The 24,762-nt window shown below is 55.7% G+C and overlaps 11 protein-coding genes across 11 annotated transcripts; 7 read left to right on the top strand and 4 right to left on the bottom strand.

Moving 5' to 3' along the window:
* Positions 1 to 447: 447 nt before the first annotated feature.
* Positions 448 to 4,031, top strand: VDBG_04188 (AP-3 complex subunit delta; the record flags this gene model as incomplete). The annotated part of the gene is made up of 6 exons (XM_003006189.1): positions 448 to 470; positions 527 to 645; positions 742 to 938; positions 1,041 to 1,647; positions 1,715 to 2,812; positions 3,111 to 4,031. 6 exons carry the CDS (start codon positions 448 to 450, stop codon positions 3,980 to 3,982), a joined length of 2,916 nt encoding a protein of 971 aa, XP_003006235.1.
* A 501-nt stretch (positions 4,032 to 4,532) lies between these two features.
* On the bottom strand, positions 4,533 to 7,442 carry VDBG_04189 (rho-GTPase-activating protein; the record flags this gene model as incomplete). Its single annotated transcript, XM_003006190.1, has 4 exons — positions 4,533 to 5,548; positions 5,599 to 7,054; positions 7,126 to 7,307; positions 7,397 to 7,442. 4 exons carry the CDS (start codon positions 7,440 to 7,442, stop codon positions 4,533 to 4,535), a joined length of 2,700 nt encoding a protein of 899 aa, XP_003006236.1.
* A 1,652-nt stretch (positions 7,443 to 9,094) lies between these two features.
* On the top strand, positions 9,095 to 10,738 carry VDBG_04190 (dipeptidase; the record flags this gene model as incomplete). The annotated part of the gene is made up of 3 exons (XM_003006191.1): positions 9,095 to 9,377; positions 9,427 to 9,639; positions 9,735 to 10,738. The coding sequence occupies 3 exons, from the start codon at positions 9,095 to 9,097 to the stop codon at positions 10,658 to 10,660; spliced, it is 1,422 nt and encodes a 473-aa protein (XP_003006237.1).
* A 139-nt stretch (positions 10,739 to 10,877) lies between these two features.
* On the bottom strand, positions 10,878 to 11,550 carry VDBG_04191 (putative mitochondrial 37S ribosomal protein SWS2; the record flags this gene model as incomplete). Its single annotated transcript, XM_003006192.1, has 3 exons — positions 10,878 to 11,314; positions 11,391 to 11,435; positions 11,486 to 11,550. The coding sequence occupies 3 exons, from the start codon at positions 11,486 to 11,488 to the stop codon at positions 11,003 to 11,005; spliced, it is 360 nt and encodes a 119-aa protein (XP_003006238.1).
* Positions 11,551 to 11,887: 337 nt separating this feature from the next.
* VDBG_04192 (peptidyl-prolyl cis-trans isomerase B) lies at positions 11,888 to 13,018 on the top strand (the record flags this gene model as incomplete). The annotated part of the gene is made up of 2 exons (XM_003006193.1): positions 11,888 to 12,416; positions 12,479 to 13,018. 2 exons carry the CDS (start codon positions 11,962 to 11,964, stop codon positions 12,648 to 12,650), a joined length of 627 nt encoding a protein of 208 aa, XP_003006239.1.
* Positions 13,019 to 13,278: 260 nt separating this feature from the next.
* On the top strand, positions 13,279 to 13,784 carry VDBG_04193 (trm112p-like protein; the record flags this gene model as incomplete). The annotated part of the gene is made up of 2 exons (XM_003006194.1): positions 13,279 to 13,464; positions 13,587 to 13,784. The coding sequence occupies 2 exons, from the start codon at positions 13,279 to 13,281 to the stop codon at positions 13,782 to 13,784; spliced, it is 384 nt and encodes a 127-aa protein (XP_003006240.1).
* A 386-nt stretch (positions 13,785 to 14,170) lies between these two features.
* Positions 14,171 to 15,164, bottom strand: VDBG_04194 (conserved hypothetical protein; the record flags this gene model as incomplete). Its single annotated transcript, XM_003006195.1, has 4 exons — positions 14,171 to 14,310; positions 14,371 to 14,598; positions 14,649 to 15,007; positions 15,070 to 15,164. The coding sequence occupies 4 exons, from the start codon at positions 15,162 to 15,164 to the stop codon at positions 14,171 to 14,173; spliced, it is 822 nt and encodes a 273-aa protein (XP_003006241.1).
* A 774-nt stretch (positions 15,165 to 15,938) lies between these two features.
* On the top strand, positions 15,939 to 16,820 carry VDBG_04195 (conserved hypothetical protein; the record flags this gene model as incomplete). Its single annotated transcript, XM_003006196.1, has 2 exons — positions 15,939 to 16,188; positions 16,248 to 16,820. The coding sequence occupies 2 exons, from the start codon at positions 15,979 to 15,981 to the stop codon at positions 16,701 to 16,703; spliced, it is 666 nt and encodes a 221-aa protein (XP_003006242.1).
* On the bottom strand, positions 16,688 to 17,821 carry VDBG_04196 (actin lateral binding protein; the record flags this gene model as incomplete). The annotated part of the gene is made up of 3 exons (XM_003006197.1): positions 16,688 to 17,199; positions 17,262 to 17,566; positions 17,673 to 17,821. The coding sequence occupies 3 exons, from the start codon at positions 17,688 to 17,690 to the stop codon at positions 17,037 to 17,039; spliced, it is 486 nt and encodes a 161-aa protein (XP_003006243.1).
* Positions 17,822 to 18,193: 372 nt separating this feature from the next.
* VDBG_04197 (conserved hypothetical protein) lies at positions 18,194 to 19,518 on the top strand (the record flags this gene model as incomplete). Its single annotated transcript, XM_003006198.1, has 2 exons — positions 18,194 to 18,410; positions 18,473 to 19,518. 2 exons carry the CDS (start codon positions 18,194 to 18,196, stop codon positions 19,516 to 19,518), a joined length of 1,263 nt encoding a protein of 420 aa, XP_003006244.1.
* Positions 19,519 to 20,625: 1,107 nt separating this feature from the next.
* VDBG_04198 (histone-lysine N-methyltransferase) lies at positions 20,626 to 24,520 on the top strand (the record flags this gene model as incomplete). Its single annotated transcript, XM_003006199.1, has 6 exons — positions 20,626 to 20,920; positions 20,985 to 21,292; positions 21,379 to 22,219; positions 22,332 to 22,485; positions 22,652 to 24,357; positions 24,417 to 24,520. 6 exons carry the CDS (start codon positions 20,626 to 20,628, stop codon positions 24,518 to 24,520), a joined length of 3,408 nt encoding a protein of 1,135 aa, XP_003006245.1.
* Between the last annotated feature and the right edge of the window lie 242 nt (positions 24,521 to 24,762).

Consider the following 24,762-nt stretch of genomic DNA (forward strand, 5'->3'; position numbering starts at 1 on the left):
CGGCTCGGGCGGGGCAGGTGCCGCACGGTGCGACAAGGTGCTGCCAGAGCTGCAGCCGCACAGTCAGCACGTTCGTCATGGCTGTGGCCGTGGCCGTGGCCGTGGCAGTAGCAGCCGGCGGTCATGGTCATGGTGGGGGAGGATCCACGCGTGGCATGGCACAGGCACGGCATTGCATTCTGCCTCAGCCAGCCCGACCACCGACTGACTGACTGACTTCCAGCAACCACCCTCTTCTCTCCCAAGGCACCTTTTACTTCCGCATCGCCGTCACGCGCGCAGACTTTCCCTGCGGCTCGGGCGCGACACGGAGCTCCCACCATGTTGACAGCCCCTCCGACGACTCTCCCTCCCAACGCCTAGACCGACTCGTCCCATCCACCTGCCCGCCCTGACGATCCCCTCGTTTCCCTGCTTGGCCCCGCGTGGGCTCGCCCGCCCGCAAACATGTATGAGCCGCTCAACCCCATGCCCTGCGCTGCGTCAGGCAGGCGCACCAATCTTCTTCGATTGACCACGGCCACAGGTTCGAAAAATCTCTTTACGACCTCATTCGAGGCCTACGAAACCACAAGGGCAACGAGCGCGAATACATCCAGAACAGCCTGAAAGAATGTCGCGCCGAGGTTCGCAGCCAGGACATGGGTGAGTTCCCCCCCCCCCTCCCTAGGCCTCTCACAACGGCAACACAGCGAATATTCCATGGCACCAAGGAAACCAGTGCTGATGCGCAGCGGGTAGACCTCAAGGCCACGGCCCTCATGAAGCTCGTGTACCTCGAAATGGTCGGCCATGACATGTCCTGGGCCTCGTTCCACGTCCTCGAGGTCATGTCCTCTCCCAAGTACCACCAGAAGCGTGTCGGCTACCTGGCCGCTGTGCAGAGCTTCCGCCCCGACACGGAGGTTCTTATGCTGGCAACGAATCTCCTGAAGAAGGTATGACCAAAACACGCCGCCCGCGGCAGAGAGACGCCGCCGTGACGGAGAGACACCGCCGACCCTGTTGCCTTGGACAGTCCACTGACGAACCATATCCAGGACCTAGCCTCGCCGCATGCGACAACCATCACGCTGCCCATGGCCACGCTGCCACACATCATCACGCCCTCCCTCGCCCTCTCCACCATCTCCGACCTGCTGCCGCGCCTCAGCCACTCGCACCCCAACATCCGCAAGAAGGTCATCGTCACCCTGTACCGATTGGCCCTCGTCTACCCCGAGACCCTGAGGGCCGCCTGGCCCAAGATCAAGGAGCGCCTCATGAACAAGGACGAGGACCCCAGCGTCACGGCTGCCATTGTCAATGTCGTCTGCGAGCTGGGCTGGCGGAGACCCCACGACTTCTTGCCCCTGGCGCCGAGGCTGTTCGAGCTGCTCGTCGAGGGCGGCAACAACTGGATGGCCATCAAGCTGATCAAGCTGTTTGCCACCCTGACGCCGCTCGAGCCGCGGCTCGTCCGCAAGCTGCTGCCCCCGCTGACCGATCTCATCCGCACGACCCCCGCCATGTCTCTTCTCTACGAGTGCATCAACGGCATCATCCAGGGCGGCATCCTGGGAAGCGCAGACGACGGCAGCGAAGAAATCGCCACCCTCTGTGTGAACAAGCTCAGGGGCATGATCATGGTCGATGGTGATCCGAACCGTGCGTTTTCTTTTTTTTTTTTTTTTTACCTGAGCTTGTTTTGTTTGGGGGGCTAACCAAAAGACAGTTAAATACGTCGCTCTCCTGGCCTTCAACAAGATTGTCTTGACCCATCCCTTCCTCGTCGCACAACAGGAGGACGTCATCCTCGAGTGCATCGATAGTCCTGACATTACCATCCGTATCAAGGCCCTCGACCTCGTCAAGGGTATGGTCAGTGGAGACAACCTCGTCTCTGTCGTGAGCCGCCTCATGAAGCAACTGCGATCGTCTACACCGCCAAAGAACAGACAGAACGCCGGTGCCCCCCTGGGGCCCGACTCGGCACCCGACTCGGAGGAAGAGGCTGAGGTCATCAACCCCAACGCAAAGGAGAAGGGCCAGGCGCCGCCACTGCCGGACGACTACCGCATCGATGTCATTGGAAGGATCCTCGACATGTGTGCCCAGAACAACTATGCGAACCTGGTCGACTTTGACTGGTACATTGATGTCTTGACACAGCTTGTTCGCATGGCGCCGGCGCCGAGGCCTGTGGGTACAGAACTCGAATCTGCCTCGTCGTACGGAAGCTCGACGTCGGGCGACATTTCTGAAAAGATTGGCGACGAGCTGCGCAATGTCTCTGTCAAGGTCATGGCCATGAGGCGATCCGTCGTCATGGCGGCGGACCTCATCCTGACGCAACTCAACGCCGATACGCCGCCGGGCCACTTCATCACATCGGCGTCCATCAAGTCGATTGCTTGGATTGTCGGAGAGTACCCCATCATGCTCTCTTCCACAGACGACTCCCTGACGACACTCTTGCAAACAATCCCGAGGACCAACATTCCCGAGATACTCATCACCTGCCTGCAGGCTGTCGCCAAGGTCTTCGCCTTCATCGCAAGCAACGACAGACAACTGTGGACGCCAGAGTGGAAGTCCAGGATAACACTACTCATGGCCCGCGTCATCAACATCTTCGAGCCTCTGGCCCTGCACCCAAGCCTCGAGGTGCAGGAGCGGGCAGTCGAGTTTATCGAGCTCCTCAAGCTCACGGCGGAGGCTGCGTCAGGGCACGACATATCAACAGAGGAAGCCGAGCAAGACCCCCCGCTCCTTCTCACCCAAGCGATCCCTTCGCTCTTCCAGGGTTGGGAGCTCAACTCTGTCGCGCCAGGTGCGCAGGCGGAATGTCCCCATCCCCGAAGTTCTCGATCTCGACGAGCCCATTCACTCAAATCTCAATGCTTTGCTGGGCGAGAGCAGACTTTTTGCCGGCCAGCACCGAAGAGGCGGACGACTTTGAGGCCTACTACCACCAACGCCCTGCACCAACAAGCGTCTCCTCTTCGGAGGCCGGCTATCAACAGAATCGCAGATGTCGCGACCGAGAGAACGTGTCGTCATACCAGCAGCCGACAGAAGACACGTACCTTGACGCTGACATCATCGCTCGCCGCAAGGTTGAGCGCCAGGAGCGCAACCGCGAACGACCCCTTCTACATTGGCGGCCTTGGCTCCGGCTCCGGCTCCGGTTCCGGTGGCGCCTCGACACCCATTCACAACATTCTTCAGAAGGAAAACGGCCCGGACCTCGATATTGACTCGATCCCCATCATGCAACTGGACCTCGACAAGCTCGGCACCTCTGCGCCGACGTCCTCTTCCTCTCAGCAGCAGCATCACCTTCTCCAGCAAAGGCCACCGCCGCGGCCCCGCCAGCGCGTCGTCGTCGCCGCAGACGAGACGCTCGCAGGGCACGGCGGCAGGGGCCACGAGCGGCCTCTCGACGCCCCGCGCCTACGAGTCGGAGAACAACTCGGACAGCTTCACGCGCAGCCGCGCCAAGAAGCTCCGTCAGGGCCTCCTGCACGTCGACTCGTCGCACATTGGCACCTTTAGTCTCGAAGGTGACAATGACGCCGCCAGGGCCGGGGGCGCCGGCGCCGGTGCCCAGGCGAACCCGTACGACTACGAGAGACAGCAGCGCGAGGAGGCCGAGATGGCGCAGGCTATGAAGGAGGTCGAGAGGCTGCGGCTCGAGATGCAGCGCGCCAACGAGCGCATCTCGGTCGCGCAGGGCGTCGATGCCGAGGGCACCGTCGTCAAGCGCAAGGTCAAGAAGAAGAGCAGCGCCGCGACTGGGGACGGCACGGCCGTCAAGAAGACGACCAAGAAGAAGAAGAAGGTCGAGGGGGGAGAGACGCTGATCGAAGGAGACGCGGCGACGGGGGCAGTCGATGGAAACGGCGAGCCGGCGGTCGTGGTGGCCAAGAAGAAGAAAAAGAAAAAGGCACCGGTTGTTATAACGGACGACGCCGAGGCGCAGACGGGGGAAAGGTCATGACATCCGGCACCCACGTAGAAGAATGGAGGCAGCCAGGCTCACGACAAAGACGTCTGTCCGGTCATGAAAACAAATGATTCCCGCGTTCTTCTCTTCTTTGGGTCTCTTTTGTAGAGCACCAGTGATTGTTCCTCTCCCGTGACACGTCATCGACAACAGGTCAAAATCACAGAAACCAGACGAGTTTGAGAATAGGATCAGATTTCAGACACAAGAGGACGCCTAACCCCCCCACAGGAGAGCCTGCCATACAAGAGCAGAACCCCGCCAGTCATATCACTCGTCTCGTCTCGGCGCATTGGGCTGGGGGAAGAAAAAGAAAAGTAAAAAAAAAAAAAAAAAGCTGAGAACATTCACGGCGTGCTACTAGTTACAACTCCTCTCTTCCCTTATCTTGACCTCTGCCTTTCCTTCTATACGTGGAATCATATCGGGACAACAGTCCAGGCAAGGGCGGATCGTCATGCGCGCCGCCTCTCGACCGACGGCCTACTCCTCCCATGTGCTTCTTGGTTTTCAGAACAAGGTGCACAAGGGACATGTGTCGTGCTCAGTTGTCCATGGGCTTGTCTCGAGCGTGACGCCCCTGGGGCGATGACCTCGGCATTGCCCGCGCCTGACGAAAGCCGTGACGCCGCCCGACCGCCTGCGAAAGCGAGCTCCCGTCCGGCCGAGGCTGTTGCGCTCTCAATGGGCGAGTCGCTGAGGCCTTCAATCTTGAGAGCATTGACTCGACGGCGCCGACGGGCGCACCGTTGGCCGGCATCGACTGGCGCTCCTGCGTGCGGGCCGCGCGGCGTGTGCTCGGCCGGGCTTGGGCTAGGGGGCACGTCGCCGTTGGGTTCGGGCACCTCGAGCGAGGCCCGCTTGGCGGTCGCCGCGGCGACGGCAGCAGAGCTGTTGGCTGTGGCGCTGCGATGCTGCCGAGAGATTGGCGGTGGCGGTCCGACGCCGACGTCGGGCTCGTCTGGATAGGGAATCGGGTCTCCGGGCCTCCAACCGAACGGTCGCGGCGGTGACCTGTGCGAGGGCCAGGAGCGGGCGACGTGGCGCGGCTGCGGCCACCCGAAGCCTTCTCGAGAAGGAGCCTATTCCGCTCCTCCATGTTGGCGCGGCGATTGCTCTCGTCGGTACTAATCGCGCGAGGGCGGTTGCCACCGCCGCCGGCACCAATGCTGCCTCCGCCAGCGTTGAGTGAGTTACCGGCTGACATACGCTTGAGCTCCGTAAAGATGGGTTCCTTGTACTGGAAAAGGTCACGGATGAGGCGGTAGGCGTGCTTCTCCTCCATTGTGAGGGAGGTTTCGGTGCGCGGGCGGAGGATGCAGGGGGCGAGCGTTGTGGCGAGGGCGTTTACATACTCCTCGTCAGCCGAGGTAAGGTCGATGAGGCGGGTGAAGTGGTTCATGCAGGCGTCGAGGGTGGCAATGTTAGTGAGACGAAGCTGGGCGAGTGTCTGCTGAAGAATAGATATCCTCGAGGCTTCTGACGTTTCTGCGGATTGTGCGGACTGTGCTGTGTAAACCTGGCGTACGATCTCATACATGTGAGCGGAGACGAGGGAATCTTGGGAATATCAGCAAGAGTAATCCAAAAGAGCATCCCGAGCTACTTACCGGGAAGTTCGAGGAGGTACAGCTTGAGCAAGCTGGCCACAGTCGGTATGTCAAACTCGCTGAGAATTTCTGGCGAAAGCGGCTTGCCGTCGTTCACTCTGGAACGGAGCTTATGTGTGTGCGTCAGCGGAACGTCCACTAGCCAGACATCCCGCCTGGCTTTGTCGCCTTCTAGTTCAGGGTATTGGTTGTCGAGATAGGTGAGGAGCGTTGTGACGACAATGGGGACGCGCTTCTTATCCGCCTTGGCTCTAGCCTCAAGATCCACGCCAAAGGTCTGCTCGTCAACCTTGTTGTAGTAATTCTCGTACACAACAACCTTGGGGTGGAAGCCGCCAGTGCGATAATTCTCCAAAAGGTAGCGCAGATCGCTGGCAGGTTGTACCGTCTCCTGGAACAGCATCATGTTGTCGACGGCCGACTGAAGCGTCGGGATGACGTTGCTGATGGTGCCTGAAAAGTCCAATACGACAGTCTTGACAGCCTTGAGCCTGTCCAGCTCGCAACGCTCGAGGAAGCGGAGGTGGAGGAAAATGTTCTCCTCGAGATCGCATCGAAGCTCGTCGAGCTTGCGCACGGCCGCCTTGTACTTGTCGTCAGCCTCGCGGGCCTCGCGGCGCAGGCGGTCAGCCGGCGTTTCATTGGGATGCGCGTTGTTGAGAACGTTCCAGTTGGCGAGATATTCGCTGACGGTACCTACAACGGGAGAATCGGAGCCGCCGTCGGAACCTGGCATAGAGAATGTCCTCCCAAGCGTCTTCTTGTTCTCCGGTACGCCCGCCATCTGAAAAGCCTTGGTCTTCCACTGATACATCATCTTGGAACTGTTGGCGAAGCTGTTGCCGACGTTGCCAATTAGTCGCAGAAACCCGTTAGAGATCAGATCCTGGCCAATCCTCTCGGCGTAGCTGATGCTGGTGGTACCCATATTGCGCTGAAGATATTCGACAATGTCGGTGCCGGGCGATGTGTTTTGGTAGGTTCCCATGATTGGCACCTTGTGCTCGCCCAGCGGGATCGTGTTCAGCATGTGAGCGAGGATCTTCTTCATCTGTTCAGGTTGATAGACTTCGTCGCCAATTTCAATGGGCTCATCATCTTCTTCAGGAATCTCGGGCTCCTTGTTCTCGGAAACTTTGATCTCGGGGATGTTGCTGACAGTGACAGCATTAGGGCTCGTCTCGGGATCTTGGAAGGCGAGTTTGTTCTCCTCCTCGATATCTTCGACGAGCCGACACTTGTTAAAGTAGTTGCTCCGCAGCTTCTTGGCCAGCTCAGCCTGACGGTCGTGTGCCTTGATGCGCGTCTGCAGATCGTCTTGGGAATCTTGAATGCGAGATTCGTGGGCGTCGCACCAGCGAGTGAAGGGGTTCACAACGAGGTCACGGATGCTCTGAGCAATTTTCTTGTGGCTTCGGGCCGCATCTTCCATCTCGATTCGAACGCCGTCGTAGGCCTTGTGGTAAGAGCATTAGCAAAATGATTTTTTCCCCCCGAAACATCGTGAAGGCTGGATCTCTGCTGTACCTTGCGGACGGTGGCACCATCGTCTCTAGCGAAGCCGCCTTGGATTCGGTCGGAAGCTGGCGCAATGTCGCTCAACCTGGTGCCGTAGAGATCTTCGGCTTCGGCTCGCATGCGGGCGATGGTCAATATCTGCCGGTTCTCGAGGACGCCCTGCTGCAGCTTGCCAAACAGGACGCCGAGGCCTGGTGAGGCGTCAGCGACTGCGGCTTGGGGAAGGGGCGACGAGCGATATCGTCAATCGCGGTGGCGGATTCGGCTCAGCCTAACTTACCGGCGGCATAGTCTGTCGACCAGAAAGACTCTGCGAAGCCCGGCATGGTGGAGGGTTGTGAGCCAAGTTGAGGTATGACGTCAAGGGCAATAGTCGCGATGCGACAAAAAATGAGGCAGGCAAGCAGAAACAAAGGGTGCAAGGGAAGGGACAGAGGAGGCCCGAGGCAGAAAGGTGCGAAGTAAAAGAAGTGGGCTAGATGTCTTGATCTCACACGGCCATGAATGGACGATCGGTTTGGCGGTTGGATGAAATGCAAGGGGCTAGGAGAGATGTTTCGTTTCGGCCTGGTTCGCGGGTATCGTGTCGGGGGTACGTATGCGCCAGGCAAGGATCGTCGATGGGCGTCACCAGTGGTGTTACACTTCGTGTCGTCGTGGCGAAGGGGTGGTTGGGGCAGGGCGATGAGGAAGAAATCAATGTTGTCGTGTCGTGATAGCCAGCCGAAGAAAATGGGTGATCAAGGTGTATGCTTCGTGGTCTGAAGAGGCTGCCCTGGACTGGACAAGGCCCGGACATTGAAGAGAAGAACTACTGCAGGCTGAGTCGTGTTCGCCCCTGGTGTGTTGCTCTTGCTGCTGCTATTCCAGGGCCCTTTCTGGGTTTGTTCAGGGGTCGACGCGCAGGAGGTTGTCAGCCGCCCAGCCCAAGGGAAGCATGGGACGGCACATCCACCCAGGTACCTACCTAGGCATGGTACTAGGCAGGTAGGCAGGTATCGAGGTACTTGCAGCTCTTCTCATGTCGCAAGCAGGCAGCCTGATGTGGGGGGGTGAGCAAACCCGGAATGACAGCGCAGCTACAGGCGCTTGGGGCCTTGTGTATCATCTCTCATTGGTTCAAGGCATCGAGTTGACACTGGAGCGACAGCATGGGGAAAGCTTCCAAGGCTGTTTCGGCGAGGGAGTCCCTGCTGGTGTCCCTGAGAGCCCCTACCAGGGTGGCCCCGAGTCCCCCAAGAGGCCGCCGAGTGCCCTGAGTTGTGGTGCATACAGTTGCCGCCAGGTGCATGCCCACAGCCTTTCGTCTGAACTTGCTGTGTTGGAACCCAGGTACAGCTTTGAAGCCGCATCATCGTCATTTCACTACACACAAACTTACTATGGCGTTGCACCGACAGCTTCATACTTCTGGGCTCGGCCTGCAAGCAAGACTGCTAAGGCCACCATGTTCTAACGTGCCCTGGGTCTAGACTCACGTTTCATAACTGTATTTGCCGCATGGATTCGCAGGACTCTCTGGTGATGTTTGAAAAGGATCAACTGCTCAGGAGATTGCGCGGCTGACTAACGGGTCTACCTCGAGACGGAATGCTGCTTGGATCAGTTCAGTATTCGTCATCAGCCACTTTGATCTTTGAGCTCTACATTTGCCCTTACGACAATTCGCTTTGTCCTTGCACCAGTTGACGGTCACCTGTTTGATTATTGAAGAATCTCCATCCACACAGTCTGAATTGTTTTGAAAGCTTGGGTCAGGTAAGGTTCTTCCCAAGTTGTCCACCTTTTCACGAAGCATGAAGTCTACTGCGGGTTGGAGACCAATGATGCCCTCGCGGCCCATCTAGACGCATCAACCACTGAGCACTGGCGAAAACGGCCCCATTGGTTCGGGCTTAATTAAAGAGCAAAGAGCAGTCGAGCCTTTACCGTGAATGACTTTAAACAAATGATAGTTACTGACGATCAATCTCCTAGCATGGCCCAGCACAAATATCATCGGCTTAATAGAGCCGAAGACCAGTCCATGCTTGGCTCGGTTGAAAGTCATTACCCCAAGGAACTAGGAGATGACGAATTCATCCCTGGCCCCAAAGCTCGATCTCTCGCCATTAAGCGATTGATTGCTGCCATTGTCATCGTACTTGTCCTCGGCTTGTCCATCTCGAAGCCGCTCGCATTCTGGTGTCACAAATCTCGACATGGGCCTCTAACATACGAGGAACGGGCTCAAAAGATCTTGAAAGAAACTCCCCTGATTGGTATGTAATCCGAGAGCCCATCATTGTATGTCTCCTTACCCTCAAGCAGACGGACATAATGACTTGCCCATCCTTGTTCGATTCCTATACAATAACCACATTTATGGCAAGAACTTCACCGAGCCCTTCGAAAATGGAGGCATGTACGGCCAGGTTGACCTGCCTCGACTGAAGGAGGGTCTCAATGGCGGTGCTTTTTGGAGCGTTTTTACACCCTGTCCCGCTGATGGAAGTAATTTCTCTGATGATAACTACGCCCCTAGTAAGTCCAGCTACTGTTGCTTCGGAAACAATGTTGACTATCTCCAGGTATTCAGATGACACTGCAGCAAATTGACCTCATGACGAGGATCAAAGATACCTACCCAGATGTCTTCTCCCCCACAGTCAACAGCAGCACGGCACTCAAGGCGTTCAAGGATGGCCAGCTCATCTCACCACTAGGCGTTGAAGGCCTGCACCAGATCGGCAACTCCGCCGCCAATCTGCGCACGTACTATAACCTCGGTGTGCGCTACTCGACACTCACCCACAACTGTCATAACAAATTTGCCGATGCTGCTATCCTGGAGAATCCTCTTCGCAAGGCCGAGCCTCACTGGCACGGCGTCAGCCCTCTCGGCCGCCGTCTCGTCAACGAGATGAACCGCCTCGGCATGTTCGTCGACCTGTCGCATGTCAGCGAGGACACCATGGTCGACGTTCTCGGTGGGAATGAGACCTGGACCGGCAGCAAGGCGCCAGTCATTTTCTCTCACAGCTCGGCATACAGCGTCTGTCCCCACCCTCGTAACGTCAAGGACCATGTCTTGCACCTAGTGAAAGAACGCAATTCGCTGGTCATGGTCAACTTCAGCCCGGACTTCATCTCCTGTGTTGACGCTGGACACGAGAACGGCCTTCCTGACTCTGTCCCGGAGAACGCAAACCTGGACCAGGTGGTAAAGCACATCCTTCACATTGGCAACCTGATCGGTTTTGACCACGTCGGTTTGGGGTCTGATTTTGATGGCATTCCTACCACGCCTACTGGCTTGGAAGATGTGTCCAAATTCCCCGCATTGGTGGCCGAGTTGCTGAAGCAGGGAGTCAGTGATCAAGATGTCTCCAAAGTCGTTGGCGGCAACTTGCTGCGTGTTTGGGAAGAAGTCGATACCACAGCCCTTAAACTGCAGGCCGCCGGCGAGCCCGTATTGGAAGACGACTTGCCTAGCCTGAGGTTCGAAGGCGCATATTCTAAGGATCCGAAGTCAGGCGCCAAACTTGGGTGGGACAGGCGGTAATTCTTCACATAGATGTAGAGGCACCACGAGCATCAAGTTGACCAACCAGTCGTCATACATAATACGAGGTCGGAAGCTGCCAGTAGAATCCCTCAGAGCCAGGATCATGCGGTGATTCTTTTCCCCGTGGCTACCCTCCGAGTGCGTTCGACTTAGCGGTACATATCATTCAAAACCCACTCATGTACCTTGGATGTGTCTGAATCGTGGTTATTGTTTGTTGTACATTGGCCGGAACACATTGCATCCGGATCTCTATCAGAATACACTGAATGGTTACACGCACGGGCATCGCTAATGACCGGCTTCGCCGTCATCCATCTCCAATAAAGCCATGTTCGATCACCGTTTCCTGTCCACCCTGTTGAGCTTCTTTGCCGTTTCGATCTGTGTTCTCGTACGCTGGCCTCTCGCCGGCAGGTTCATGGCGTGCCGCCTTCCTCTGTAGCTACCCATATCCTTCAATCTCTGGATATTCTCGCGCAGGACCTTCTTCGCGTCGTTCTCAATCGTCATTACCGACAATTCGGCAGTTAATGAGGTAATGGTCTTGGGTGCCAGGGAGCCGACTTTGGCCCATGGGTGGATGGAGTACTTGGCGAGAATTCGCTGGGAGACGCTGGGACCGAGAGCATAAAAGGATTCGAGAGCTTTCTGTAGTCGGTAGTTAGTCCCTGTCGGAGCGGTATGTCGATGCTGAAGGGCGGATAGGAGTGTAGTGTGAATATACCTTCACGAGCTTCTGCTCTGAGAAGTTAACGCCTAGAATGAAAACCTACAGGGTGTCAGTAACAATCCCTACATCCATATGTTTTGAAGACCAACCATGTTGTCTGGCTCGGGGCGTAGCCAACAATTCGCGTTCAAAGTTCTGTCGCGACAACAGTCCCAAATCAATGGACTGGTTGGATGTCGAGTCGAGTTCGATGCGGACCAAAAATTGAAGGCTGAGCCACAGTGGTGTGGCGCATGGGCTACGGCTTATCGTAGTGATAAATCCGATAGTGTCTGGTCGAGGCTGCCGGGACGCAAACCCCCTGCCCCGCACGCCGTGGTCACACCTTCTGCCGTAGTACCGATTCAGTGCTGGTGGCGGGACCTTAGGCGAATGCCTGCAGGGGTCCAAGCTGTGGCCCCCCCTACTTCGCCATCCGTGAGGGGGAGAGTTGAAACGTGGTAGCTTCCGGGACAGTACCAGCTGGCTTTTACCACCTGTTCCACCTACACTACCAATGTGAGTTTCCTCCTCGCATAGCATCATCACGAACCAACCCAATTGACTCTCTTGAGCATCCATCAATATGTTCAACTTGCGACGCATTGTCCTCTCCGCCGCTCTGCTCCTCGGAGTCAGCATGGTCTTGTTCGCCCAGACGGCTGAGGCCACCAAGGGCCCCAAGATCACCAACAAGGTCTACTTCGACATCACGCAGGGTGACGAGCCCCTCGGCCGTGTTGTCCTCGGCCTTTACGGCAAGACCGTCCCCAAGACCACCGAGAACTTCCGTGCTCTTGCTACTGGCGAGAAGGGCTTTGGCTACGAGGGATCTAGCTTCCACCGTGTCATCAAGCAGTTCATGATCCAGGGCGGCGACTTCACCAAGGGCGACGGTACTGGTGGCAAGTCCATCTACGGCGAGAAGTTCCCCGACGAGAACTTCAAGCTCAAGCACACCAAGAAGGGTCTTCTGTCCATGGCCAACGCCGGTCCCGACACCAATGGCTCGCAGTTCTTCATTACCACCGTCGTTACCTCGTAAGCTTTCTCCATCTTTCCCACGCAATGTCGGGAACATAAACTGACCGACGAACCAACAGTTGGCTCGACGGCCGCCACGTCGTCTTCGGCGAGGTTCTTGAGGGCTACGAAATTATCGAGAAGATCGAGAACGCTCCCACGCAGCCCGGCGACCGCCCTACCAAGGCCGTTAAGATCGCCAAGAGCGGCGAGCTGGAGGTGCCCCCCGAAGGTATCCACGTGGAACTCTAAGCACAACACGTACTGTAGCCCACCATTCTTCATGCTCCTGTCAAATTGGCATTCTCGTCTTCTGTTCTGCTCTGCTCCCCTTGTCGCGCATGCTGATGCTTGGGGTGTTTGTTGCAGATCTCTACGGGAATGCCCAGTTTGCTTCTGGGCAATCTACCGAGGACACGCCTCTGCAGGTTGGTTCTCAGGCTGAGGGCTGGTCGTTCATCCAGAAGGGTCTTCTTTTTGGCGTTGTCCTCGCCGTTGTCGCCATCTACTTCCGCATGAACAAGAAGAACGACTCTTTCCACGAGAAGTCCTTGGCTTAGAAATGCCAGATTACATAGTCGGAAATGGTAGAGCACATATAAGAAGAAAAAACTTTGATCACTACCTGCCTTGTGATGACTGCTCAAGGATGTGTTGGACTGCAAAACCGCAAATTTTCTACTTGTTGATCCATATGGGGAGTTTGACGCTTACTGTGAACTTTCGCCCCTCCCCCAGTTGGCTCTCATCACCAAGTGTGGGGTCATGAACCTCACTCAGTTAAAAATTTCCCTCCATACCACATCTTCAATACCCAAGCCTCCTGACCACCAGCGACTCAAATTTTAAGGGAACCAAAACTCAAATCTCACCACTGAAAATGAAGATTCTCAGCCTTAACTTTCTGACGTGCGCCGTCAAGGCATGCAAGTCCTCCACCGCCTCGTACCCGCTGCACCCCAAGGACGCTGAGCTCGTGCAAGACGAAATTGAGCTGAATGAGCAGATGCTGCTTAACGTGCTGCCCCGCCTGGATTGGACTGCGCTGCGGACAAACGCGACTGAGGTAAGTGATACTACACCCTTTCACCATCATGATATCGTCCTGTTTTCCCACTCTGTCCTCTCTCTCTTTCTTGCGTCGATTCGTAGCAGCCCCAATTTTTCCATGCTCTAACGTCATCCTAGCTTGGCTTCCCCGAACTCCCTGCCGAGGCGCCTACCGCTGAGGCCCTGCAGAGCGACGAGAAGACGCTCAAGGACTTGCACCACCTTCTCATGGAAACGCAGATCTTGGAGGGCAAGCTCGTGTGCGGCAACTGCGGCCACGAGTACGCTATTCGCGAGGGCATTGCTAACTTCCTGCTCCCGAGCCACCTGGTCTAACTGACTTTCCTGTCACCCCAGACGCGTAATGAGAGATGAAAGACTTGCCCCCTAACCCCCTCCAGAAAACAGCGGCGGTGGGTATGGGAGTGCAGAGTAGCACGGACGGGGCGGTTGTTGTGATGGCGTTCAAAGGCGTTTCAACCGCGGCATGATACGGATTGGGGGCAAATCAAGTCCCTCGACCTTTTCTTCAATTCAGACGCAATTCATACACTCAATGGTTCTCTACAACGAGCAGACGGCGCGCATGGGACACCCGCGCACCCTCCTCCTTGATAATGCCTCATGAAGACCACCCGTAAACTCCCGTGTTCGTGTCTTATAGATTACATGCTTTGCACAAACGACACAAAGCCTTGTTCTAGCCGCAGTGAGCGTAACGCTTAGTTCTGCTTCTTGTGCGCGGCAGGTCCGTTCTCCTTGTCAAATGCGCCGTATGAAACCTCAAGGCTACCGAGGGCACGCAGACCGACGCCGAGGATGGATAGAAGGAGGATAGAGATGACGAGAGCATGGAAAATGCCTGCGCGTGTTAGCTCGTTGTGTTTGGCAAGATACTCATAGCAACATGGGGGCCACTGACCAGGCGTGAAGAATTGGTACTTTTCGAAAAGCCCCAACTTCTCCCACTCAGTGTTGTTGTCGGCGCGAGGGGCGGAGACAACGCGAGCACGGAGCCTCTTCAGGTCCTCATGGAGGGGCTCGTTAAACTCCGCTTCGTAGGATGTCTGCTCCGACGGGCTGGTAAGATAGATGACGGTGAAGTCCTCAAGCTCGAGGACCTCATCCAGGGTGATTTTGATAAGCTGGTCTGTGCAAAGGTCAGTCGGAATTCTTTGACTCTGTGATGACGCAGCATACCATTGTCTGCCAGTTGGCTGTCGCGGCCAGAGGAAGAAAGGCCAGGGAGCAGGGTGTTCCAGATCTTAGGAGTTCTGCTTTGCTTGGCGCAGCCGGAGTTGATGTAACCGGTAACAGCGGTAACTTCGACCTCGCCCAGAACCTCTGCCACGCCGTAACGACTGCTGACTTTGTTGCTCGAGATGGCGCTGCAGACGCTACTGACTTTACAGCCCTCGCCGCGAATATCGGCCGCGTTCGCGTTCGGCTGAGAGATGACATAGTAGTTCTCGGTTGGGCAGGAGTCGAGGATATTCTGGACGGCGCTCAGGACTTGGGTGCCGGTCTGCAGCTGGGCAGCATCGGGGGTTTGCGCGAACCTGCGGCAAGTCAGTACAACTGGCTAGCTATGCGAAACGAGATGGCCCTAGGCTGCACGTACTTTGCTGTGGAGAGGAGTACGAAGGGGGAGGAGTTGGAAAGGGCGTTGGCCGAAGCGGCGAGGGCCAAAAGGCCGGCTTTGTGTGATGTACGCATGACTGGTAATGTTGCGGTCGACCAGTTGATGCTGTGTACCTAGTTGGCAGCCTTGTCGTGATGAAGTCGTTGGCTGAATGACGGTACCTGTTCGAGCTCAGGCCCAGATGCAGGTAAGCGTCACAGCGAGCTGTCTAGGCGCATACTAAACTGCCGAATCACGTGTGGCCGAACCATGCCATGCAGTCTCCATGTGCAAGACAGATGCACTTTCTGAAGAGAGCAAAATGCCTGATGAGAACAAATTCAATGGTTTTCATCGCAATATAGCGCTACAGATCCGGGGTCATTGTCGTGCAGATATTGCTTAGAATCTAGCTTTGCGAGGTACTTCACTGCCAGCACCGTGTCGGCTTCCTCGAAGATAGTCCTCTTCTGCTCTGATTGCCTATGAGACCTTATTGCTCCAGTTTAAGTTTCGCGATCGGTCGCAACGCAACCTCTCATAACCGCGATTTCTGTGCCTCTGCTGCTCGTAACGCATGATGGATTTGAAATAGAACAGACGGAGACGGAAGCAAGACAACAGCATGCCAAGAACGACTTCATGTTCATCACAGAGCACAGCTTGCAGCGCATAGAAGCACTACCTTGTAAGAAGTCAGGCCCCAGGTGGTTGCAGCGACAGGGCCCTCTAGCGCATGGACGGCCATTCCATGGCGAAGCTCCTAGCGCGGGGAGATCCGGCGTAGTGGGTCTGTGCAGCCGCAGACTGCGATTCTTCAGGTGCAAGCCCGCGCCCAAAAAAAATCCAGCATCAAGCAGCAGACAGTTGCCCAATTAGACCAACTACACCACCACATAGATCGCCGCAATGTTCGCCCAACCACGAGTAAAGAAAAGCACACTGCCGCCTCCTAAGAAGAGGAAAGCGGCCTCGGCTGTTGAGGAAGTTAACTTTGACTTCGACCAACGCGAGGACTACTTGACAGGGTTCCACAAGCGGAAGCAACAGCGCATCAAGCTTGCGCAAGAACAGGCGGCCAAGAAGGACCGAGAGGAGAAAATCGAAATCAGGAAACAAGTAAGAACGCAGTGCACCATATTGCTCAAATGTGTGTATTCTGACATTGGCCGGTATAGGTTAGGGACGACCGCAAGCGCGAAGTAGAAGATCATGTGAACACCGTCAACAAGCTTTTGCGTGAGGCGCAAGCAGCAGATTCAGGCGACCATCAAGAAATCAACGGAGAAGACTTCGAGGAGTGGGATGGCATTGAGGAGAAACAGCCTGAGGTCATAGACTTCGAGGACGAGTACATCGACGAGGACCGCTTCACAACAGTCAAGGTTGAGGCCATCGCAGTTACACGGGACGGTTTCGAGAAACTGCACGATAACGACGACTCGGAAAACGAAAAGAAAGAAGAGGACGAAGACTCGGAGAAAAAGGGCGCGGAGGAGAAGAAAACTCCCAGGGCGCGCAAGGAGTGGCCAAAGAAGAAGGCGAAGTTTCGATATGAACAAAAGTTCGACCGTCGCATCGAAGAGAGGAGACAAAAGGCTAAGAAGAAGGCGAAATACAAAGGCAAGGAATGATTTGCCTCGGACATCGTAATGATCTCCCGAGCACACGCAGCAGCTGTTGGTACCTGGCCTGCCTAAGCTTCCGCATAGAGATAATGGATACCCCCGGCTGCCTCACCTCGGCCTCCCTAAGTCATATAACTGTGAAAAGCACAACTGGACGCCCATTTCGCAAAATGCTATGCTGTCGCAAATTTGGAAATCGGAGACAACAGTTCCACCGCTGCGGCGCCTGAAGGTTCCCATATGACTGGAAGTCCATACTGTCACCCTACAACGTCCGCCACAGGCTCTATCATCAAGAGAGCATACACGCAGCAGTAACGTTAACCTCAACAACTTGAATTAGATGTTGCCAATCTCGTTCTGAAGCTCTTCGAGCTCCTTCTTGAGTTCCGTGTACTTCTTCGACATCTCCTCGTACTTGGCCTCCCACTGGTCACGCTCGACCTCAAGGGCCTGCACCTTGCGCTCAAAGTGGCCAGCCTTGACGTCGGTCTGACGAAGCCTGTCATTTCTCGTTAGCGGGTATTCCTCTCTATACTCGGCAGGAGCGTTATCGCAGCGTACTTCTCGTTGGCCTCGCGGAGAGTCTTGTCGGCATCCTCGGCCTCCTCCTCAAGAAGCTGGAGCCTCCGCTGCAGGGTCTCGTTCTGAGTGCCGGTAGTTGTGCTCTCGTCGGCAGCCTTCTTGTGATCCTTAACACTGCCCTCAAGCTTCTCGACTTCGGCCTCGAGAAGACCGTTCTTGTGCTGCAGCGAGGTGATTTCCTGCTCCTTGGACAGGTTCTCCTGCTCGAGAACCTTGACCTTGGACTGGAGCTCCTCAACCTTGGAAGATGCCTCGTCGGCCTCCAGGCGAAGCTGGTTCATTTTCTATGCGCGAAAAGAAACGTCAGCACCGCAACTCGATATAGGGGGTTTTACCCCTCCAGGACAACCAGTGCTAGTGGGGCATCCCCAAAGAAAGCGGGAAGCGTACCTCCTTGATGCGGTCCATGATGTCGGTTTCTGAGGTACGTAGAGTAGCGATGAAAGTTAAAAACGAGGCTTTGGCAGCAAGTGTTGTGTCGTAGAGGAAGATCTTGGGTCGATGGATGGCTGGGTTGGTAAAGGTGGTGAAGGGGCAGTGGGAGGAAATAACGAAGCACCCCCTCTATGTGCACAGGGCCCCGGTACTGCAGAGCTGGGAGCCAGTCCTCTGACAAGGTGGCCGTGCACCAACAGATCTAGGCAGGGGAATGGTGGGGATGATCAGGCGGGGCGGCTTGAGCTGTGTGTGGCCTTGGCTGATCGCGCACCGCCGACCGTCGCCTCCTAGGCTCCTGCTCGGTTAGTTGTCCCGACAACCATTCCCAAACACATGTTGCCAATTCTTCGCCTCCTATCTGGCCAACAACCAACCGTCCAACAAACATCCAACAACGCAGACCCTGTCCGAGTATCATTCAACAATAATCGCGGAACGACACCTGCGCCAATCGTGCCGCAAGGCTCAACAAAATGCTCGCTCTTCGTGATGAGAACGCGGTCAATGCGGCCCAGACGATCCGGCAGGCTCAAGGAAAGGGGCATCTGGCCCCTAAGACGCCTGGAGCCCGGTACCCCAAGACGCCGTCAGGACATCACGATGAGAACGCCGTTGGTGGGAAGACCATTCTCGGAAAGACGAAAGGCACAATCAATCAGCCAGCTCGTCAGAGACTTGTCACTCCTTCAGGTATGGCTCAGCTACTTCTAGCGTGTCGCACTGCTTAAAAGCAAACTAACGCAGCATATCAGGCACGCAGGCTCGCGCTCCTCTTGGAAACAAAACCACCAATGCGAAAGCGAAGAACGGACAAGTACAAGGTGTGAAGAGTATTGTCAAGGAGCTCGAGAAGACCGACGCCAAACAAAACACAATCCAGAAGCCGAAGAATAAGGGCCCGGTTGTTGACCCTCTAAAGGTTGCTGTTCACATCGACCTGGGTGGGGACGAACATGAGATTGAGCATGCCCCGTTGCGGGTTAAAGACCTGCCTTACGAGTCGGATGTATTCCCCGAAGGCGGTCTGAACTTCGACGGTCTCAAGAAGGAAAACATGTTCAAGGGCTACTACAACCATTTCTACAACCCTCTCGGCGAAGACGGCCTCAGATTCGAGGACCGTAAGCACGAAGAGCGGATGCAGAAAGCTCTCAAGAAGAACGACGAGGAAATCATTCACGACATCGATTCGATGGACTGGTCCGTCTCGGATGTCCCGGAAACCAGGAAACTTGTTCAGAAGAAGACGGCACCAGTGGCCAACCTTACGAAGATGAACATCAAGCCTTCGGTCAAGTATCCAGCCACAATCAACTCGCGCAGAGCTGCTTCAGCTCTGTCCATGACTGACGGCTCGACGGTGAGGGCAAAGAAGTTGCCCGACGTCCCCGTTCGAAGGCCTATCTCTTCACTGCTACCTGGTAAAAGAGTCGCCAAAGCACCCACAGCGCCGTCCAAGTCGGTGGCGGCAGAGAGCGCTGTAGGGGAGGCTGCCTCAAGAAGCACGCTTGGTTATACCAAGGGCCGATCCGCTTCCTCGCTGATCAGTGGTCGAGCTCCCATGCCAGGAACGGTCACTGAGACGGCTAGAACCAACCCTCCGACCTCAGCGTCTGCATTGACTGTACGACGAGATCCCGCTCCCCAGAAGCGACAAACCACCGAAGAAGAGCAGCAGTCTCTCCAGCGCCTTCAGTTCCTCTCCATCTTTGAACCCGAGGACGACATCGATGTTGTTGGGTCTGCTCCTCAATTTGATAATGACGAGGACGAAGAGTTTGAGTTGAAGCTGGAGTAACGAGTCAAATGATATACCTGGTGGCCTGGGCCTTCTATGTCATACCGGCTTAGCCAAAATCGATGTCACAACTGCGCAGACTGGGATCAAAACAGTGTATCAATAGCGAAAACTTCTTTTAGGTTCTAATGAATGAATGAGACATGGCCATATCAAATTCCGAGAATAATTATGGGCAGCATCGGGATCATCACTCGGTGCATGGGACTTGACTTCTGGTCCAGGAACTTTCGTCGGCGTTGCCGCCATCAGAAGCCTGATGTATTATGTAGCATGAGCGAAGGTGTGCATGCCCGAAGCAGAGAGGGGAACTGCAGAGCTGGGAAAGAAAAACTCCGGAGAATTGGAGGGACCATCAACGATACCGCGAGACGGCAGCCATTAGGGACCTGGCACCAAACCAAGCACAAATATCGAGACTGCGACAGACAGTGACTGCCATGCATGATGGTATGCCTCAAGATCCAGGTACCCAGGGGACAGTGGCCCCAACCTCCTCGAAACGCGAGCTTGCAGGAGGGTCGCGAAAATGCGCGACAGTGCGCGACAGATGGTGGAGTCCAATTAAGTTCCTAGCCCATCACGTGCAGCCCGGCTGACCTGTGCGACCCTCTGAAGACTTGACTCTGGCGTACCATTGCCGCTAATGACGTTCGAAAGTTACCGGCCAACCAGGTACCGCTCTGAGCCTCCACCCAAGCACTGGAGTTGAGGTGGGTGGTCGGCGCTTCGCCATTCCTTGCTCCGTGGCCATCCCTGAAAGACTTTGGACAACACTGCTTCGGCTTCGTCTTTGGTCTGTCGCTCACGTCGCCGATTCAATCCATCAACGCGCAACGGATCGTGCGACAAAGCCCAATAGCCCCTGTCTGTCCATCAAACCTGCGCTCTCCTTGACGCGACAAACACAATCCGACATCTCACACTTCCTGCCAGCTTTCTTGGGCACCCTTGGCTGGTCGCGTGAACATACCCCCAACACAATATCATTCACGATACAGCCTGTCGCGCATTCCACCCATACGCATGGTGCCCTTTTACGAGTATCATTCGAGAGCTAGGATGCTCGGAGGCTGGGCGAGGAGGTAGAAGCAGCAATCCTTCACGATGACTCGCCAGTCCAGCGCGGGTTTCGCGCAGTTCTTCCCAACTGCCCCGCGGGCAGCCAGGGAGAAGGCTACAGAGCGCGAGAAAGCAAGGCTAAAGACACAAGAGACGGCTGGCTCGTTGCTTGCCTCGCAGCCTGTTGTCCTTGCTGCTCCTGCCGATGGCCTCACTGGCCAAGCCGCACCTACAGACGCAAATCTGGTGAACGGGTCGCATCCCCAAGCAGAGGATAATGGGTCTCCTCTCGGCGAGATCCTGACCGCTGTTGGCTCTGCAAGCTCCCACGCAAGCACAGGTTCATCCATATTCAGCGCAACGACGCGGCAGTCCCTTTGCCAGCGGCTTGTCTCAAAACGCAGCTGCAAGCACCGTCACCCCGCTCACTTCAATTGAGTCGCCCTCAGTCTCTGGTCATACACATCCACCGAAGCCGACTACATCCAACTCCCAAATTCCCGACCATCAGCAGTCGTCCACAGCTCACCAGAGCCCAGCCCATATGCCGAATGGCTCATCAGATTCATACCCTGCCGTTGATCGCGTTCCCGCGCGTGCCCCCGGTCGATCGCGAAAAGGTGTCAAAAGCATCAATGACCCGTTACTCGATAAGACACTTTCGAAGGACAAGATCAGGGCCGCCAAGCCAACATTCAAAGAGTTTGGAATGGTACGTTCATCTATACTATACTATACCCACCTTGAAGGGGGGGGCGTCATTTGAGGAGCGATTTGAGGCTAATGAGATGAGAGTAGGATGACGATGACGCCCCCCCTTCAGATCCTCGCCTAGCTATGGGCGGGCGATTGAATTACATGAACACCGACTTCCGTCACCACAAGTCTCGCCTCAGGCCCGCCGCATACAACCTGAAACCGTATCCTTTCGAGCCTAAGACCTCCATCGGCCCGGGCCCGCCAACACAGATCGTCGTGATGGGCTTCAACCCGCTCATCAACTTCCAGAAGGTCTTGCAGGCGTTTGCAACTTTTGGCGACATTGCCGAGAGCAGCAACAAGATGCACCCCGAGACAGGAAGCTATCTCGGGTTCGCAACCTTTCGTTACCGGGACTCCCAGCCCAGCCGATCCAGGCCTATGGCCATCAAAGCGATCGACGCTGCTCGGCGCGCCCTGAGGACCATGAATGGTCAACGCATCGAGAGCAACAACATCAAGGTTGAATACGATCCCAATGGCAAGAAAAGTGGCCGTATGCTTGAGGAAACTGTCAATAGGGACAGATCTACCCCAAACCCGTCAAATGTTCGACCTCCGCCAGCTGGGCCCAGAACAACAGCGCCAGAGCCAGCACACGGCCCGCCGCCAATGGCGCCTCGAGGACCTGCGGCGCATAGGCAAACTGCGACGCCAGTGCCCACCGGCCCTGGCAGGCCAATTCAACCGATCAAACAACACAGCGTTGTAGAGGATAAGCCGATAGCACCACAGCTAGCTGGCGAGCCCTACATTTTTGTTCCAAGTGCTAAGGTCCCAGTCATGCATACAACTGTTCCACACATGAAGAAGAGACTCAAGGCACACTCTTTTGACGACATTCGTGTCGACCGAACGGGCTACTACATCGTCTTTCCAAGTTCGTCCTTTGGGCCGATCTGAAGCAGAGCGATGCTTCAGAAATGTCCACAGAACTGATTTTTCAACTACGAGTTCTATATGACGCTATGTTGCCCCGCTCATGACGACAGACCGAACTACGGCTCATGCACACGTCGACGACTCAGCCCGATGCAGCGAAACAGAGTGCGAACAGGAGATACGACCGACGACGTCAGAGAAAAGACGACCTGAGAAGAGAAGCGCAAGGGCCAAAAATTTCGATCCTGTGCAAGCAGCCGGGAGGTCATTAGCCATGAATTGGCGGAGCACTTGATCAAGCACATTCGTACGCGGGTAGCAGCACCTGCCCTCACGGCGTTCCTTGACCCCAAGAACCATATTGCAAGACGACGGCAGCTTAATCTCGAGGACCCGATCGAGTCGACGCCCTCGCGCAAGACTGCAACAGGCAACGGAAGCCCCCAGGTTGGCACCCCCGAATTCGGGTGCCGATCCTATCGAAAAGCGCCCCCGGGCGCCTCGAAATATCGGCCCTGCCACGTATTCGCAAAATCAAGAATCCAGGACAGGCGCAGCAGAGGAACTACGGCTTCACCGATCCCTTTGCCCGAAAACGACCCCCGCAAGCGCGAAACGCCTTCCGCTCCCTCCACCACCGACTCAAAAGCTACGACAGTGATGTCGAATCGGATGATGAAGGCAGGAGATCTGTGGCTCGGGAATCTGAGGAGCCCGAATCTCGTCCTCGTAGCCGTATGAGTTCGGATGATGAAGATGATGAAGCGTCGAAGGATGAGCTTGGCTCGTGGGGAGCTGCTGAAGAAGACTCCATGACCGAAGCCCGCTTCGCAGTTGGAGCCCTACCCACAAAAAAGCGGAAGCTCGAGCTCGAGGCGCAAACTGCTCTGAAGCGACAGAAGAAGTCCGACGAGGAGCTGTTCGGCGTCACTCTCGACCATATCGAGACTGAACTTCCTGTGCATCCCGTGTCGGAAGGTGTTACGCCCGAATGCGATCTGCCCGGCGGCAAAGAAGAGAGTCTATCTCGTTCCGAGACGCCTAGCCTTTTAGCCGGTAAGCTGCTGTCTAAGAAGATTAAATCAAAGAGGAAATCCAAGAAGCAGCTCTTCGAAGAACGCGAGGCGCTCAAGAAGCATCAGTCTGATATTGAAGGATCTGAGGCGCCCGAAGACCGAGAAACGCCTGCTGCTGAGGACCCCAAGAAATCGGAAGCTGTCGAGGAAGAGGAGCCCTATCAACCAGCTGCTGTACCGACGGACCTTAGTTTGTTCGCCTATGAGCCCACGAAGGCACTGCAACTTTCGCAAGATTCGAGGGCTAGCCTTGGACCGCTGCAAGATGTGGAGTTCTCCCCCGCAGACCTTCCCGACTTTGCCAAACTGCAGAAAAGGTTCCCTGTGGCTGATTTCGACGATCCTCTGCTGTGGCTATGGAGGCGAAACCGCGTGCGGGAGGTCAACAACCTGGATCAGTCGGCTGAAAAGAGCCTTGCGATTGAAGGGTACTATGTCCCCAATCCTACAGGTTGCGCTAGGACGGAGCCTATCAAGAAGATTCTCAATTCGGAGAAGTCCAAATACCTACCTCATCACATCAAGGTCCAGAAGGCCAGGGAAGCAAGAGAGGCTCGGGTACAGAAGGACGGCAAGACTGCGCCCACAACTGCTCCTGCTCCTGCCCCTACGAAGGGCAACTCGCGAGCCAACCGTGCCAACAACCGCAGACACGTCACGGCACTGCAAGACGAAATGAAGTCCTCGGGCGATCCCGACGTTTTCAAGTTCAACCAACTCAAGAAGCGCAAGAAGCCAGTCAAGTTTGCCCGTTCTGCGATCCACAACTGGGGTCTCTACACAGAGGAGAACATCAACAAGGACGACATGATCATTGAGTATGTCGGCGAGCAAGTCCGGCAACAGATTTCAGAAATTCGCGAAGTCAGGTACCTCAAGCAGGGCATGGGCAGCAGCTATCTGTTCCGCATTGACGAGAACACGGTCATCGACGCAACGAAGAAGGGCGGCATTGCCCGATTCATCAACCACAGCTGTATGCCCAACTGTACCGCCAAGATTATCAAAGTGGATGGCAGCAAGCGCATTGTCATCTATGCACTTCGCGATATTGCACGAAGTAAGTCAAACATTCCACGGTCTACATTGGGTATCCTCGTATGCTAACAAGATTTGCAGCTGAGGAGTTGACCTACGATTACAAATTTGAGCGAGAGATCGGCAGCCTTGATCGCATTCCATGCCTTTGCGGAACGGCTCTATGCAAAGGCTTCCTCAACTGATGGCCGTTATTGTGTGACATGTGCTTTCGTTCCGTCGGGTGGGGCATTTGGTGCTTTCACAGTCCGGGTTGCGTTGTTTTCACCTGCCTGCTCTGCTCTATATACGCAGGGTGCCCGGGACGTAAGGGGAGCTTGGAGGGAACAACAAAAAGCGGTGTACAATGACATTCGACATGCGCCGAGGGGAGCATCCGGGCGTTTTGGGTCATTTTTTTTATTTGTGTTTTCCAGAGAAATGCAGG

Source organism: Verticillium alfalfae, genomic scaffold, assembly GCF_000150825.1.
Source record: "Verticillium alfalfae VaMs.102 supercont1.4 genomic scaffold, whole genome shotgun sequence".
NCBI classification, from domain to species: domain Eukaryota; kingdom Fungi; phylum Ascomycota; class Sordariomycetes; order Glomerellales; family Plectosphaerellaceae; genus Verticillium; species Verticillium alfalfae.